Source organism: Botryllus schlosseri, chromosome 8 (genome assembly GCF_051294905.1).
Source record: "Botryllus schlosseri isolate E-star chromosome 8, Bs_hap1, whole genome shotgun sequence".
Taxonomy (NCBI): domain Eukaryota; kingdom Metazoa; phylum Chordata; class Ascidiacea; order Stolidobranchia; family Styelidae; genus Botryllus; species Botryllus schlosseri.
In genome coordinates this window covers 7,010,968-7,026,616 of record NC_137243.1, presented here as the reverse complement: position 1 = coordinate 7,026,616, position 15,649 = coordinate 7,010,968, and the positions used below count along the sequence as shown (strand labels likewise).

The following is a 15,649-nucleotide window of genomic DNA, read 5'->3' as shown; positions in this document are numbered from 1 at the left end:
TACATTATCCATTTTCACGAAATTGACATTGCGTGCATGCAAATATTACCAATCGCTACTGATAGTGATATCTATCGTATCTATCTGGGATATTTGTAGTTAGTGTGATCTGTGATGACATATTTTGATGCTGTGCTCCATGTCTAAAAGGGCCTGTGCCTTGTACTGGACCTCAACCTATAATTTAAGTTGGCCTATATAGAACTTTTATTTGCCATGATCATAACTCAGCATTCTTGGTTTAGTAACATATACAATGCATGGTATCATGTCAAGTCATTCTTGGAAAATGGCAATGATATTCATGATAAACTTTCCAAAGTGGGAGGCAGAGGCTCAGTGAATTATATAATTCTATTCAATTTCAGAGTAACGCGTTAATGGAATTCTAGGTATAATTAATACGGTAGCAGATTAGTCGTCGTCATGAATCTGTGATGGAATGTATACGTTGATGGGGAGGAAATGGAAACAATAGGAAATTGAACATGAACTAATTCACGCCCACGCTTGTCACAACCTCTATCCAAAATGCCAGTTGTTCGGACGCGAGTTGGCGAACCTACTAACACACCGCAGAGATTGCACGACTGTGATATAAAATCAGGAATTAAATCAAAACATAAAAACATGGACGATCAACGCAGTACGTCAGACATGGAATGCACAAGCACCTACCTTCCTCCCGAGGTATGTTTCTACTACGTACATACCGTTGCATAATATTTCACGACAATTACGGAATCTTTATCTATTTCTATTCACAAAATGATTTAACACTTCTTGGTAGGTTCATTGTGTAATGAAATCAACCAAATAATTATCCGGTAGTATTCAGAAAATTGTTCTAATCTAATATTATTATATACGCCCTTGTTTTTCTACTGCAGAGTTGCAGAACTAGAAAAATTTCAGCTTTCCAAATTAGATTGGGATTAGAATTATAGCAACATCGTCTTTTCCTAATTAAATTAGAACTAAAGTAACTGAATTTGCAAATACTTGAACATCAAGTTCTATTTGTATCAAATTAGGGCTCATTCCCATAATCGTAAGAATGCAAATGTATGTACACCAATGTTGGCTCATTTCACACTCTGCAGTTCTGCAGCATTTCCAGGAAAATCAGAAATTTGAATTAGAATTAATATTAGAGCATCGAAACATTTCACAAATTATACTACTATACTAGGATTAGATTACCAGCATTTCACTCTGATTAGACAACTACAATTATATAGTTGTCTCTGCCTGATTGCAGTTCCATTTTATTCAGTGGGTTATTTTATTGGGCTTTCCCTAGATCAATATCGCCTGGCAATGCATTCTTGTATTTGAAGGAGGAGGAGGGCAATGTTGAATATAAACTCAAGCTTCTAAATCCGACGGCATGCCGAATAGAACATCTCATCACTCAAATGAAGTGGCGTCTGCAAGAAGGACAAGGCGAAGCCATTTACAAAATTGGAGTTGAAGACAATGGCCTGTGTTCTGGATTGCCAGATGAGGAAATGGAAGAGACATTGAGCACGCTCCAGCAAATGGCTGATAGGTAATATATATTAATATTGTTTCGAAATTCAGTGGACTGTACTAGTCCTATATTTCTTGTTCAAATGTTTTTGTTGAGCAGAACTGAAATATTTGTGCAGGGAAATACCTTTAATAACACTCCACGACTTGATTTGTTAAGATTGGGTGCTGATCTGTCTGTACTGCGTAAGCGTGAAGTTGACTGCCCAGCTTTAGGAAAAAGAAAGACGATAGCTGAAGTCCTTGTGCGTAAAGTGCTGGATCGACACCAGGTGAGGTTTCAAATAAATAAATCACAATGGGATAGAATTTGATAGCTAGCAAATAGATCATTGTGATATCTGGTGGGCACGACTTCTTCGTCTATTGTGTTGAAACTTTGTAGGTGTGTCCATCAAGTGTACTTTGGCATCATAATATTGACACTAATGGCATATGATACAATATATTCCGTGGGTGTGTATGATATTGCATTGGTCTACAATGAGCTTTTCATCCAAACCTAACAGCAGCCATAAGAGATTGCATCACTATTTCCATTCAAATTTGGATAGGCGATCTCTTTGCCCAAGAGTAATGTTGTGACACAGCGGGCTAAACATTGTCATCAGTGACCTCATGGCAATCTAGATGATACGTCAGGCAAATGATTAACAGACCTATATCCGTGGACAAATGGGTGTCATTATCTTTCATAATTTCATCACCTATTGTGCCCTTGTATTGTCTTTGTTGATGATATTACAAGGCTTGTGTTGATGAGGTTCATTATCTGTCACGCTCATCATGCACAGTCCATTGCCTGTGGCTAACCTGTATGAGCCGGTAGTGCGTTTTGATATGTTTTTGATTTTGGGTGTTAAGAATTTTTGATAGCAAGAAACGTTACTCGAATCCGAGTGGAGTATTTACACGCTCGAGTTTACGTGCTCTTAGCGCTCTAAAGAGTTTGTTAACGAGAATTATTGTTTTAAAACTTTCTTCGTAATGTGAAAGCCTTGTTACCTTGAATAGTATCATGGGATCTGAAATCTAGCATAGGACTTGGAATGTTCATGGAAACAACATTTCTGAGATCAGCCATTCATCTCAAATAAATTTAGGTTTTGGACCTACGGGTTTCAGTCCTTGGCAATGCCGATGCCGGAAAGTCCACATTGCTGGGCGTGCTGACTCAAGGACAGCTTGACAACGGTCACGGAGAGGCCAGGCTTAATTTGTTCAGGCACCTGCACGAGATCCAATCTGGTCGAACATCATGCATTAGCCACGAAATACTCGGTTTTGACAGCCGTGGAGAGGTAATATGCCATTTTGTGTATTCACTGTAGAGTATGAACGAAACAAATTGAATTTAGGTTGTCAACTACAGTGAGTCTCGTACTGCGGAAGAGATATGCGAAAATGCCTCGAAACTAGTGACTTTTATCGACCTCGCCGGTCATCATAAATACCTTAGAACTACTGTGTTTGGACTGACTTCACACTTTCCCGACTTTGCTATGCTTGTGATTAGCGCCAACAGAGGAATTGGTAATGATATGCCTTTGTTGCGTGCACGATTGTATTTTTATCGCTGCTTTTGTCCTTCTAGTTGGAACGACACGTGAGCATCTGGGATTCGCTCTTGCCTTGAATGTTCCGACGTTCGCGGTTGTCACGAAATCGGACTTGTGCCCGCCACCTGTGGCCGACCGAACTTGTAAGCAACTGGAGAGGTTGCTGACATCGCCTGGAAGTGCAAAGATTCCGTTCAGAGTCACGACTATCGACGATGCTATCACTGTCGGACAAATGATGACAGGGGAAAAGTATGTCCTGTTTACCGTTGTGCTATCATATTCTCATTTGTGTGTTGATATGCGTACTGTTACAATGACATTTATTCCTGGCATACTTTGATTCGCAGATCCAACGTGGTTCCTATCTTCCAAGTGTCCAGTGTTACTGGTCAGAATTTGGAATTGCTGAAAAAGTTTTTGAACGTGTTGCCTCCGCAAAGGAACGCCAGGGAACAAGCGAAATTGATGGTGAAGCCCAGCGAGTTTCAGGTAGGAATTTTGTATTTAACAGCCAGAGATAGTGGAATTGATGCTCACACATCCATGTCCTTTTCCTGATATGTAGTTAAAATGTAAGTCGTTTTGTATTCTGTCCATATCCAGTAAGGACTAAAATTTGAATTGCATGGAAATTGGAAATTTTCAGAAATTACGTGTCCAATTCCAAATCTGAATATATCGACCTCGTCTTTCGTCATTTCTGTCACCCGTCCTTTTATGCTATATTCTATTGCTTCTGGTTCAGTGTGTATTAGGGCTGTTCAAAAATAACTTTTTTTTGTTCTGGATTCTAGCTATTCATTGATTGAATTGTCAGGTTACCCCAAAAAACGCTGCACACCAAATTTGGTTCAATTCCAACAAGTGTAAGACTCCGCAGGTCTGATTAAATTTTTAACTTATTAGGGAAAATTGGAAAATGAAAATTTCGAATTTTTCTGTCCACCCCATAAAATTGTTGAGCTGTCTTCAAAGACGACGCAAAACAAATTTGACTCAATTCCAACTGGTAGAGGCGGAGTTATTCGAGTTTATCGTTGATAATTCTTGGATTATCCATGATTGGAACTGCGGAGTCGTACACTTGTTAGAATTAAACCAAATTTGGTGTGCAGCGTTTTTTGGGGTGACCTGACAATTCAATCAGTGAATGGCTGGAATCCGGAACATATGTTATTTTTGAACGGCCCTGGTGTGAACGCCTTTTCTTTACATTGCCTAGGCCCAGGTGGGTGTCCGATTTCAAAAACTGCTCCGTGTCATTTCGGTACCTTCCTATGTTTACATTGTATCGCGATCTTGCGGTGTATTGATTAGTGAAATTTTTAATAATGAATTGACGCTGAACTGAAAGTATTCAAATTCCTGATCATTTCTACGGAACAATGGCGGATGTCTATTCTAAGTCACGATCCGTTTACAGATCGATCAAGTGTTTGCGGTGCCCGACGTCGGACCGGTGGTGGCCGGATCTTTGTTGCGTGGTACTGTGAAGGAAAACGAAGGATTGATGATTGGCCCCACGACAGCTGGAAAGTTCCTGCCCGTCAACGTGACGTCAATCAGGAGAAACAGAGCTCCGTGTCGAGCCGCTCGAGCGGGACAAATTGCTTCTCTGTCTTTGGAGGGTGTGGAGAAGGACGACATAAGAAAGGTGACGACTGATGATTTGACTACCATCCTATTCTCTCTCTACAGATACCAGTGTTGTGATGACTCGAGTCATGACTAAAATGACTTGACTCGGCATATCAGAAATGGGGATTGACTTGTGACTCGGAGCAAAATTCACGAGCCAATTTCGAGTCATCAAGCAATCGATGTCGATAACAATAATTGTATCTTGCGTATGTTCGGAATGTACGCGAAACGCTGGTGTAACCCGTGAAAGCGACCAATCATTGAATGATCGTGCGTTTTACAGAGCCTCCATTGTTCTCTGACAAATAAATTGATCGCAAACGAAGTGATTGGAGCTCACAGCTTACGCTGTCGTAAACTAGTATAGTAAAGGAATTTAATGGCAAAATGTCTATTTCTGCTCTCTGTTCTTAACTTAACCAAACCTCTTGTTTCATTGAAATTGAATTCTAATATAGTTTATATAGTCCTCAACCTCAACCATTGGCGCAGGCTGGAATTGTATCATATCAATTTGTAAATGGGTAATGTATTGCATTGCATCTTATCAATTCGTTTTTCTACTCTCTATTTTGGCTGGTAAATATAATCCGAAGCTATGTTTAAGCATTCCTACTATGTGTGCAATAAAGCGCCTTCTTGCGTTTATATTTAACTCTTTATTCGTTCATAGGTCCAGAATCAATGACCACTCGATCTGTATTTCAGACATCTAGCAAAATGCAATGACGTAAGCATGCCTCCTACTTCGAAAAGGCAACTTGGACTTGAATTGTGACTTGACTCGAGTCGGCTCCAAAATTTGAGTTTCTTGACTTGACTCGAGTCAAAATGTGCAATGACTCGTGACTCGAAGGTAGTCACTTGATCCCAACACTGACAGATACTAGTCATCTATTTAGATGTTAAATAAACCAAAGGTAAACGTTAATGCTTTGTTATGACTAGTAACAACCTAATACACCAGCATATATCATATAACAACATACATACGCTATCATTACATGATCATTGATCAAGTACCACCTAGTTCGTGCAGATCTTCAATTGTCGACAATATGCATAAAAAACAGTAACTCCAATAATATCTTTCACATGTTGTTGAATTGGTCTTCACGACGAAACCTTATGTAGGTGTGTTTATAGATTTGCGTTGTTTTCTATGGCACTATATTTTTATGTCACCAATGCAAAAGAAATTTTGGACACGGCGAACAAAAACATACTTTGCTTTTTTGGTTTTGCTTTTAAATCTGTTTAAATCCCTTTAGTGTGCCGTTAACTCTTGAAAAGAGGCACCCGAAAAGTCTTTGGGTTAAGAAATATTATCATACAATGGATATTGTATTGAAAACTATATTCAAGTTCTGTACCACGAACCAGCTATTTAAAATTACTGCGTTGTAATTACCAATCAAGCATAAGTGCCGGTGACAGCAAGTATTATTTTGCTTCAATTTCATTCAACTTCAGATATAGAATATAGTACTAGACGTCATCCTTATGCAAACTTGGTACCAGAAACAAAATTCCGTAGTTGTGGAAGGGTGATGGAAAGGAAAATTAAGTGTGCAGTTTTACTGAACATTCCTTGTTCAAACGAATGTTTGGTACCATTATTGAGCTCTTTATGCAGAGATATGTGTAATTCATGCTAAGTGTGCAGCAGCGATATCATTGTACATCGTCTGTTCAGGGCATGGTTCTTATCAGCAACGATGTGGCGCTGGAAAGCTTTGCGGCGTTCGAAGCCACGATATGTTTGCTCTATCATCCTGGGAAAAATCTGCAGAAAGGTTTCCAAACCACCGTTCACGTCGGAAGCGTTTGCAGGACTGCGATAATCGAGAAAATTCACAATGACGAGGTAAATGAATATCATCTGTAATTCTCTCATTGAATCGCCTATGGCTATAACGCAGACTAAAGAGTTTCGTGCATGTTATCTTTTTCGTATGATCTGACTCAAGAATGTTGATGCTATGCATTCTTTCTCGGTGGACCAGGTCAGGTTAATTTGACGTACGGCCTGTTTACTATGGTCGGATTTAAGCGGTCTTACAAAAGTTTATAAGATCAGCGAACCATTTAGCATCATTGGTTACTTTCAATAACATTTTGTAACATAACCTCCTTGTGATAGAGCACGCTGATAAAAAATTTGAATCCCACCACTATCAGCAGACACCAAGTCGACACCAATTTTTGTTGTTTTTCATCTCATATTGACTTTCGTTTATTGAACCAATTCGAATCTGTGTATTATTTTTGAACAAGGCATTATGTTACAAATACAAGAGTGTATAACCGCATAACATTTCTTATCAGTCTTTGTCACGTCAAGCATGAGATATCATGAAAGTATTATCGGGTGTTCAATTCTTGGGGAGTTGATTTTGTTCTGAGATGTTTGGGAATAGGTCTACGCCATCGCGCTTCATACGTGACTTAGTAAAGGAAATGTTGTCAGCATCGTCTCCAACAACGTCAGAATTTATTCTTTTATAGTCAATGACCGAGAATTCTTTTTGTTGTCAGAGCACCATGACTGCTGACGAATTTATCATTGGTTTCAGGGTTCGCTGAGCACCAATAAGCAAGCTACGGTGACGTTCCGTTTCGTGACGTCCCCGGAATACATCAGGCTCGGATCCACCCTCCTGTTTCGCGAGCGAGCTACAAAGGGTATCGGCCAAATAACAAAGCTGTTCTCGTACAACTGCGAGGAACCTAATCTAGCGACATCTCGCAGGAAAGTATCGACCACAAATTCGCCCCCTGCTTCACCATCCTCGATACCACAGCAGCCGAGGACGTTTCCAATTTAGTTCACGGATGTTTGTTAACATAATTTGTGTGCATGTTAGGCGACTTCATTTTATGGGCGCTGAGTTTTCTGATAGTCCTTGCCTTTCATCGACTGTAGAGCGTAATGATTGAAACTAGTTGCATATACCAAGCACCACTTCAAACCAGATCTGTATCAGATTGTACCGTGAAAATTTTTAAAATATTTGCGTGTAATCACGCCTGTAGATGTATTGGCGTGTATATTTTTGTAATGGATATTTATAATATTTTGTTGATGAGTGATTGTGACGCAAATGTCGCTGTGTAGTACGCCCTATTAGATATTTCTGCACTTTGTATGGGAGGGTGCATTGCATATATTGGAGTTGTAACAGTCTGGCAATTTACGGCAGTTATCAAACTACATTTGTGACTGATCAAACGCGCAACACCAAATTACTGCCACTTGTTCCGGTGTGTGTGTGTGTGTGAGAGAGAGAGAGATGGCTCTACACATGTTCATCCACAATCTCATTTTCTTTCTTTCGAATTAATACAAGAACTGAAGTTGTATCGGTAATATTTCGACTTTTATTCATTTGTGCATAGGTATTTTACTGCAGCGACCAAAGTAATATTATTGCATCAGCGGATGTAATGCCAGTAGAAAGTCTTCTTCAAATTGTTTTTCACTGAACCTTTCACAGGCATTCCTCGCCGACCCGGCTATTTGTAGTCGTTTCTCCTCAGACATGTCAAAAATCATCTTCATGGTTCCGGAATAGTCTTCTACACATTCAGCCAGAAAACCAGTGGAGTGTACACCGTCTCCAATAACTATATCCATCAAAGGCCCGCCCGATCTGTGGGCCAAGGCTATTGCGCCAGCTGCTTGAAACTCGACAACTCCAATCCCGAAGTGTTCGTTGTTCATCGTATGAATTCCTATATGAGATGAAGCCAGTAACTGCTTCAACTCCGTGAAAGAGATATTGGACTTGATCTCAACGTGCTGTGAAATTTCAAGGTGATTTGCAAGAGCTTTGATTTCTTCGATTCTTTTGGCATCACCTTCATTACGACAACCTCCCGCCAACACCAATGTGTACATGTGGCGTTGCGATTCTGGTACTTGAGACAGAAAGTGGGAAAATGATTGAACTTGTAGTTTATGATTCTTTTCCGGCCGGAACTGACTCACAGATAATATCGTCAGTGCATCATTAGCTGGACGTTGCAATGGTATCTCCAGAAATCCCTTCACGTCACAGGGTGGAAAGACTTTTGTAATCATCCTTTTCGTGCTTTTTCCCCACAATGTTTCTATATGACCTTTGGTCCAAGTAGAGTTCACCATGACTACATCACATCTTTTTCCCGCACACCCATAGATCCATGCAAACAAATGATAGTATAAAAGTTTCAGATTGGTTAATACCATACTTCGTGCAATTATTCCTCGGTTGTTGAAAGAACCCGTACGGTCCGAAACTACAGCAAGCATGTCTGTGCTTATCGTCGGATAATGCACGTAACACGCTACTTTGCAAGCCGCTAATGTTTTGAAAATAAAGTACGACATTGAATACCCCATGCTGTCTAAGAACACATCTGGTACATACGAGTTCAATGCTTCATAGGATAACACCATCGATCCAATGGCTTGACCCAGCAGAGTGAAATAAGGGTAATGGTGAGCTTCTACCCATTCCCGTTTGCACAGAAATATAAATTTCACCTTCTTTGGCAGTGTTATATTAAACTTCAATTCGGCATGCTTCAAGATGTCATCACCCGTGGCGTCGCAATCACCGGTATATACGATACAGTCATATTGCGGGTACTTGAGTTGTATTGCCCTTATCGCACACCACAGAACACGTTCACCTCCGCCCCCGGCGTTGCAGTACGGATGAAAGAATCCAATTATTTTCTTACTGTCGTTTTGCCGCTTTTTTTGCAATCGGACGCCCCGTTTTAAGTACCATATTGCACCAAAAAATATGAAGATTCCAGTCGACAAAAGTAAAAGAGCAGTAGATATGATGCAATTAAATAGTAACATACTTATATAGGTCTGCGAAAGAACAGCAACAGTGCGTGAATACATTACAAGTCAATCAAATAATAATGAAGGTTTTGCGAACTATTGACTGCCAACTAGTCAGGACGTGTAAACAAAATTAGACTAGACTACATTTAGAAGTCACTGGGGCTGAGCAAAACCGAGTACCTGAGTTACTTGATTCGGAATCAAGAATTAGGTGTTGAGCCGAGTATATTTTAGTATCAACCATCTTCACATCATTACATCATGAATGATGTGGGTGGATATATTACATACCTTTTATACGACCACAAAGAAAATATCGCCAGCTCTACATCACGTTTAAGATAATTTGCTATCTTTTCGGCCATGCCTACTTGATTGGCCTATACACATTGCAACATTGCTCTGGGTTTGATCAGGCCTTCACATCTTCACTAACATAAGTAGCTTTGAACTGCATGTTTCGTAAGTTGCGACACGACCGATCGAGCTATCAAGACTTCCACAATCGAAAATACTACCAAAACCATAACTTTCGTTGATAAATTAATTTAGTGGCATGGTACGCAAAATTTCGGTACTCAAAAAATCCTCTCTCCCTAGTCGACCTGAATCATTAGAACTAATACTTGTTTCAATGTGCCCAACCCTAATAGTCACTGTTAGCTGATAAACCAATGATGCTGAATCGAGTCTCGGCGGGGTCTCTCTCCATGAATTTTCTGCAAACATCAGCCGCAGCAATCATAAAGTCGTCATCGGTACATTTTCCATGGATAATGGGCGAGTGTTTGCGGCCATCTAGCTCGTACACACTGCCGTCAATATTTACAAGAGCCACAAAATGTAAATCAACCTTCTCGTCGGCACTGATTGTTCGAGATTGACCTTCATTTGCGGTCGTTTCGTGGGCTTTGCACATGCTCTCGTCACCTTCCAAGTGTTTTCCTCGCATATCAGGTGAGAGTTTATCAGTAGCTTCAAAGAACGAATGAAGAACAGAGCCTTCCTTCACAAATCCAGGACGATGGCGATTGTTGGCAATGCTATGTATAAGACCAATCGTTCCACATGCATTACCAATGGTTTGCTTCATATAAAAGGCATTATTGCTGATTGGTTTCGGGCTGCTTTCCAAAAGGGTCTTCTCTTCCATACGGAACTTTTCGTAGTTTTCCGTTACGGGAAACAGCAGAATAAAAGCGCAGCATGGTTGCGGCACCATGTCTAGTAAGTCAAGTGAGTACACGTCACAGAAAGACCAGTCTGGTGACAGCCCGATACTTCTGGCATACTTGGTCATAACAGTAGGATTTGCCTCTAGGGGTTGCCATTGTAATTTAGACATGATGTACGCAATAGGTTTTTCCTGTCTAGAAATATGGTTCTATTACTATACGGTAGAAAATACATGAACAGTTGACAGCTCAAAGGAATGACAACACCAATGTTAGAATAGGTAAGAAGCCAATTCGGGGCGACGGGTTAAGTGATCAGTAGAGAAAATTTTTTTCTTCACCAACCCTCGTTCACGGTGTAAAAGAAAATAACTGAAATTAGTAATAATAAATCGATACCTTACCCAGTATGGAACGGAAATGATTTTAAACATTACTAATATTAATATAGACTGGGAGAGTGGATATAACATTGTCTCTATCTCGGTTGCACCTAGGAGCAATTCTCCACCCTGTTCTCCGCGTATTCATTCAAGAATTGCGTTGCAATTACGGTATAATAATAATATAATCATAATATATAACACATATGCACTCAAGACCCGAGAGTGATGAGTAGGTAGGCTACACCATGATGCTAAAACTACTAACCCTGACTGGATCTTTCCTAATTTATATGATAGTAGTGAAATACTATTCAGCTATCTACCAGGGTGTTATAAAAACTAAGTTGATATAGCTTGAAAACAGTAAAGTGTAAAGCTGAAGTTGAAGTAGTGGTCGTCGCGCTTCATCGATGTTCAATGTATTTAGAGGATTCTGAACTCAACCAGCTGTGACGCTCGGTGACGTTGCAACCACGGCCTTTATAAGGGCTATGGTTGCAACCATTGCACAGTGCATATTGCACAACATGCTGCAGGCGCGAGTACGGCTTACCTTAGTTATCTATAGTTCGACTGTACGAGTGCAGCTGTATATATCAGAGTTTCCATATTTTGGAAATCTGAAAAGAGGACGCTTTTTCGGAATTTCAGACTTGCAAAACCGGAGGAAAATCCTGAAAAATGGTAAATTTTTCTCACTTCGTAGTCGGTTGACTAAAAAAAAAGGGCAGCTTTCTCACTCAGTGCCCAAAATACAGTTTTTCCTTCACATTATCAGGTGGTTGACTAAAAAAAGGTCAACTTCCCGGCTCAGCGCCCGAAATACCCACCGCGCGGAGCGTTACTTCGGTGCTGATTTACGGCGTCTCAGTCGAATTTAGCCGTAAATTTGGCCAAAATTATCTAAAACGAGGACAAAATCTAAAAAAGAGGACATTTCGGCGTCCTTCGAGGACACTTTCAAAAAAGTCAAAAAAGAGGACAAATCCTCTCAAAAGGGGACGTACGACGACACCCTGAAACGATCTCGGTCAACTCCAGGCCCCCTCATCGTCAGCCATTCTGTATAAACCAGAGGTCTCAAACACGCGGCCCGCGGGCCGCATGCGGCCCTCGAGAACATTTTGTGCGGCCCGCGAAGGCATTTTTCAATTTCAAGTATTCGACAATACATTCTAGTGTCATATATCTTTTTTTAGATTTAGGAACTTACAGTTCACTCTAAAACTACTACAAAAACCTGAAATCTAAACAAACTTCACTATCACATCGCTTCCTAAAATCTACCATGCAGTGGAAGATCGCTATTACGTCACATTTCAAGTTCATAATGACAAAGCGTGAACCGTTGATGATTCGTTACTGAAAATTGTGATTTTGTTTGGTGCGACCTTTCGTCAAATTACTCGATTTTGGATTGACTGGGTGATACACAAAAAATGACTCGAGTTGAGTAGGGTCGAACGTTAAAATCAGAAAAGGACTTGCCTCTCGGAATAGTGACTGGACAATGGGGGAATAGTACTACATCAAAAGCCCGTAGCTTGCGTTGCGTAGGGTATATAGAATATAGAAATCTAATCAGGTCTCTATGGAAACCATTGGCATTCTGTGGCCCCCGTGACGTATATTTAGTTACATCCTGGATGTTGTTTGTTCTCCCTGTCCATGTTATTATCGGTGGCGAGTAAGGTAGTGGTACGCTCCACAGCTGTAACACCAATGGATTCTTTGGCGAATAGTCATTTCTATTCCAGGGGTCCGTATCCCCTTCGTGGTACAAAGCACCACATCAGGGGGTACCAGATGCATTGTGGAAATTGGCCTATATGCTGTGGAATATTTTCTGGGCTAATTTATTCAACTGGAAAATATTGTTCGCGCTACGCGCGATTTTATGTGAGTGGGCTTTCTGATTTTTATAGTTCCCATCAGAAATTGTGTTGAAAATCGACAGGGGTCACTGGAAATCTAACTGAAAGTACAAGGGGTACGATCGCTAAAACGGTTAAGAAACAATGCTATTACTATGTAGCAATAATGGTTATATTTCAGTTGTTATTGATCTATTCCAATATTAATCAAAGAAAACCTAACGCTGATTTAATTTGACTTTGGCAATGAGAGTAACAATCGCCTATACTTATCACGTGTATATCAGAAACCTCGATTAGGCTACACCGCTCACATGCTCTGATATCAGATCAATCTTTAGTGGATTCTAAAATATTCTACATAAAATTGTGGCATTTCAAAGGTCCAATAGCTGCAATATTACAACCCAACAGCTTCTCGCATGATGTCTAAACTCATTATTTCTAACAAATTATGCCCGGCACAAAAACTATTTTATTCAAATATTTGAAAATGTAATTTGTTTGCGAAGCGTGAATAGTATAATAGTAAATTACATTTTCTCGGTGGTTGTGGAATGCCTGTCTGCAAGGTGCCGTTAAATAAGGCCTAGTTGGATATTATAGATTGAATACCCCTATTCATTGATGCTGCGGCCCGCGGGTCATCACAAATTAGGAAATTGGCCCGCGAGCACATTTGAGTTTGAGACCTCTGGTATAAACAGTGTCTAATAAATACCTGGAAATAGTTGGCCGTGCTATAGCTCCCTTAATATTATCTTCTTTTATACACAGTATCATTTATTAATATTTTCATCATTTCGAAACACCACAAAACTGTGATACAATGAAAAGATTGGAAGGTGTCGAAACGACTTGGAGTAGACTTTGAAATCAGACACCCACATTGGCCTAGACCAGTGGTTCTCAACCAGAGATGGCCACAGTCCGGTTCAGGAGCCGGAGCCGGAGCAGGATTTCATTGATTTTTTACCTGGCCGGACTGGATCCGGATTTTGAATTTGCGGTGATGGTCGGATTTTAGCCGGATTTTTTGCTGCAATATGATTAATTAGCATTGTTCTGGCAGGATTTTTTCGGATTCCAAACTGGACCTTCACCAGCCGGATTTTTTCGGACTCTGAATTTCCAATTGCCAGCTGGATCCGGATAGATTCGGATCCCGAAATTTGGGAATCCGCCCATCTCTGTTCTCAACGTGGGCGATATCGCCCCCCAGGGGGCGATTTGGCGGTCTAGGGGGGGCGAAAATGACCAAGGGGGCGAAAATAGCGAAGGGGGCGATAGGGGGGCGATGGCGCGTTAAAACGGCTTAATTGGAGCCAATTCGGAGAAATGACCTTTTTTTGTCTTCGTCAACCCACGAAAATTTAGCTGCAAAACTGTAAAAGTTCGACATCGAGCCGAAAAGTTGACCTTTTTTTAGTCAACCAACCGGCCATTACAGTTTGTATGCTCGTTATCCGGTTCACAAAATTTGGGGGCGATGATCGGTGTGGAGCTTGAAAAGGGGGCGTGAGCCGAAAAAGGTTGAGAACCACTAACCTAGACGAAGTAGAGAAGAGGCATGCTCCCATTGAATTGAATGAAAAATAAGCAGAGAATATAAAAGGCAAGTGCCTTTGCCCATATGAGTGTCTGACTTCAACGATTGCTCCAAATCGTTTAGAACCCGTCTATCTTTTCATTGAATCACAGTATTGTGGTGTAATCATCTGATAAAATTGGAAATAAACTGAACTGAGGATCCTACATAGGGATCTACCCCCGATCTCTACAAACATGAACATAAGGCCCTTGTGTAAATGACAATTACCATCAAATTACCTGCATGACAAATGAGGGACCTGTACGAGCGTAGATTTTGTAAAGGGTTCTTAATAAATTTATTTTACGTGTCACGGGGCGAAATGAATTCCACGAAAGGCCACCCAATGTAGCCATTCGATACACAAATTTGAAAAAAACTGTTATAACCATCTTCTTGACAAAGATATTATGATAACAATGTCCTTTTCAGTCGTATAATTAAAATAATGTCGAAGGTCATTCCGATTCCCTCATCACGTCACAACAAAAAAGTTATTTCTATTTTTCGAATTTACTGACGTGATCGCTCCTGATGAGGATCAGTCACAAATCTTGGGGTGGAATAAATCTGGAATTATACATATGTTGTTTGTTGCGATATTGAATTTTGATACGCCAAGAAGCCCATAAACATTATATACATTACCTTGGAATTTGGCTGCAGTGTGATGGCATAGGTTCGCTTTCATGGACAATACTTTATAAAAGTTCGTATTCGCATTCGCAAGAAACCTAAACCTTTCAAGGATTCGTACTAGCGTGCGTTAGGATGTCTCACTTTGTAAAACTACTTACTTTTTACGGGTTTTGTTAAGTATAAAGTGGTTTTGGGAATTGCGCATATCACTTTTAAGATTGTATATAGTATATATTCATACATTATATTCATATTGGAATGAACTCGAATACTTTCGGCTGACATTAATGAGCTTAATTGTCATGACGACTGGATGAAAGAGGCAAATTGTACTGCGGTAACTGAGTATATTTTTGTAAATTGCACTAATTGTAGTACCAATGGTCCAATTTTACGATTCACGAA

General features: G+C 40.3%; 3 protein-coding genes across 3 annotated transcripts; 1 reads left to right on the top strand and 2 right to left on the bottom strand.

The window, feature by feature from the left end:
• The first annotated feature begins 337 nt into the window (after positions 1 to 337).
• LOC145444945 (GTP-binding protein 2-like) lies at positions 338 to 8,106 on the top strand. The gene is made up of 10 exons (XM_080323015.1): positions 338 to 690; positions 1,341 to 1,552; positions 1,694 to 1,805; positions 2,637 to 2,834; positions 2,892 to 3,066; positions 3,128 to 3,344; positions 3,443 to 3,584; positions 4,519 to 4,749; positions 6,433 to 6,603; positions 7,313 to 8,106. Exons 1-10 carry the CDS (start codon positions 532 to 534, stop codon positions 7,562 to 7,564), a joined length of 1,869 nt encoding a protein of 622 aa, XP_080179141.1. The 5' UTR covers positions 338 to 531; the 3' UTR covers positions 7,565 to 8,106.
• Positions 6,939 to 9,636, bottom strand: LOC145444946 (GDP-Man:Man(3)GlcNAc(2)-PP-Dol alpha-1,2-mannosyltransferase-like). Its single transcript, XM_080323017.1, has one exon. It carries the CDS (start codon positions 9,634 to 9,636, stop codon positions 8,164 to 8,166), a length of 1,473 nt encoding a protein of 490 aa, XP_080179143.1. The 3' UTR covers positions 6,939 to 8,163.
• Positions 9,603 to 10,952, bottom strand: LOC145444948 (ubiquitin carboxyl-terminal hydrolase isozyme L3-like). The gene has a single exon (XM_080323019.1). The coding sequence runs from the start codon at positions 10,922 to 10,924 to the stop codon at positions 10,226 to 10,228; it is 699 nt and encodes a 232-aa protein (XP_080179145.1). The 5' UTR covers positions 10,925 to 10,952; the 3' UTR covers positions 9,603 to 10,225.
• Between the last annotated feature and the right edge of the window lie 4,697 nt (positions 10,953 to 15,649).

Excerpts from the sequence above, each read along its gene's own strand:
- LOC145444945 (XM_080323015.1), top strand. The coding sequence starts at position 532 with ATGCCAGTTGTTCGGACGCGAGTTGGCGAACCTACTAACACACCGCAG. Across the intron at positions 1,553-1,693 it reads CTCCAGCAAATGGCTGATAG|ATTGGGTGCTGATCTGTCTG; the intron begins GTAATATATATT and ends TGATTTGTTAAG. Across the intron at positions 3,067-3,127 it reads TAGCGCCAACAGAGGAATTG|TTGGAACGACACGTGAGCAT; the intron begins GTAATGATATGC and ends TTGTCCTTCTAG.
- LOC145444946 (XM_080323017.1), bottom strand. The coding sequence starts at position 9,636 with ATGTATTCACGCACTGTTGCTGTTCTTTCGCAGACCTATATAAGTATG.
- LOC145444948 (XM_080323019.1), bottom strand. The coding sequence starts at position 10,924 with ATGTCTAAATTACAATGGCAACCCCTAGAGGCAAATCCTACTGTTATG.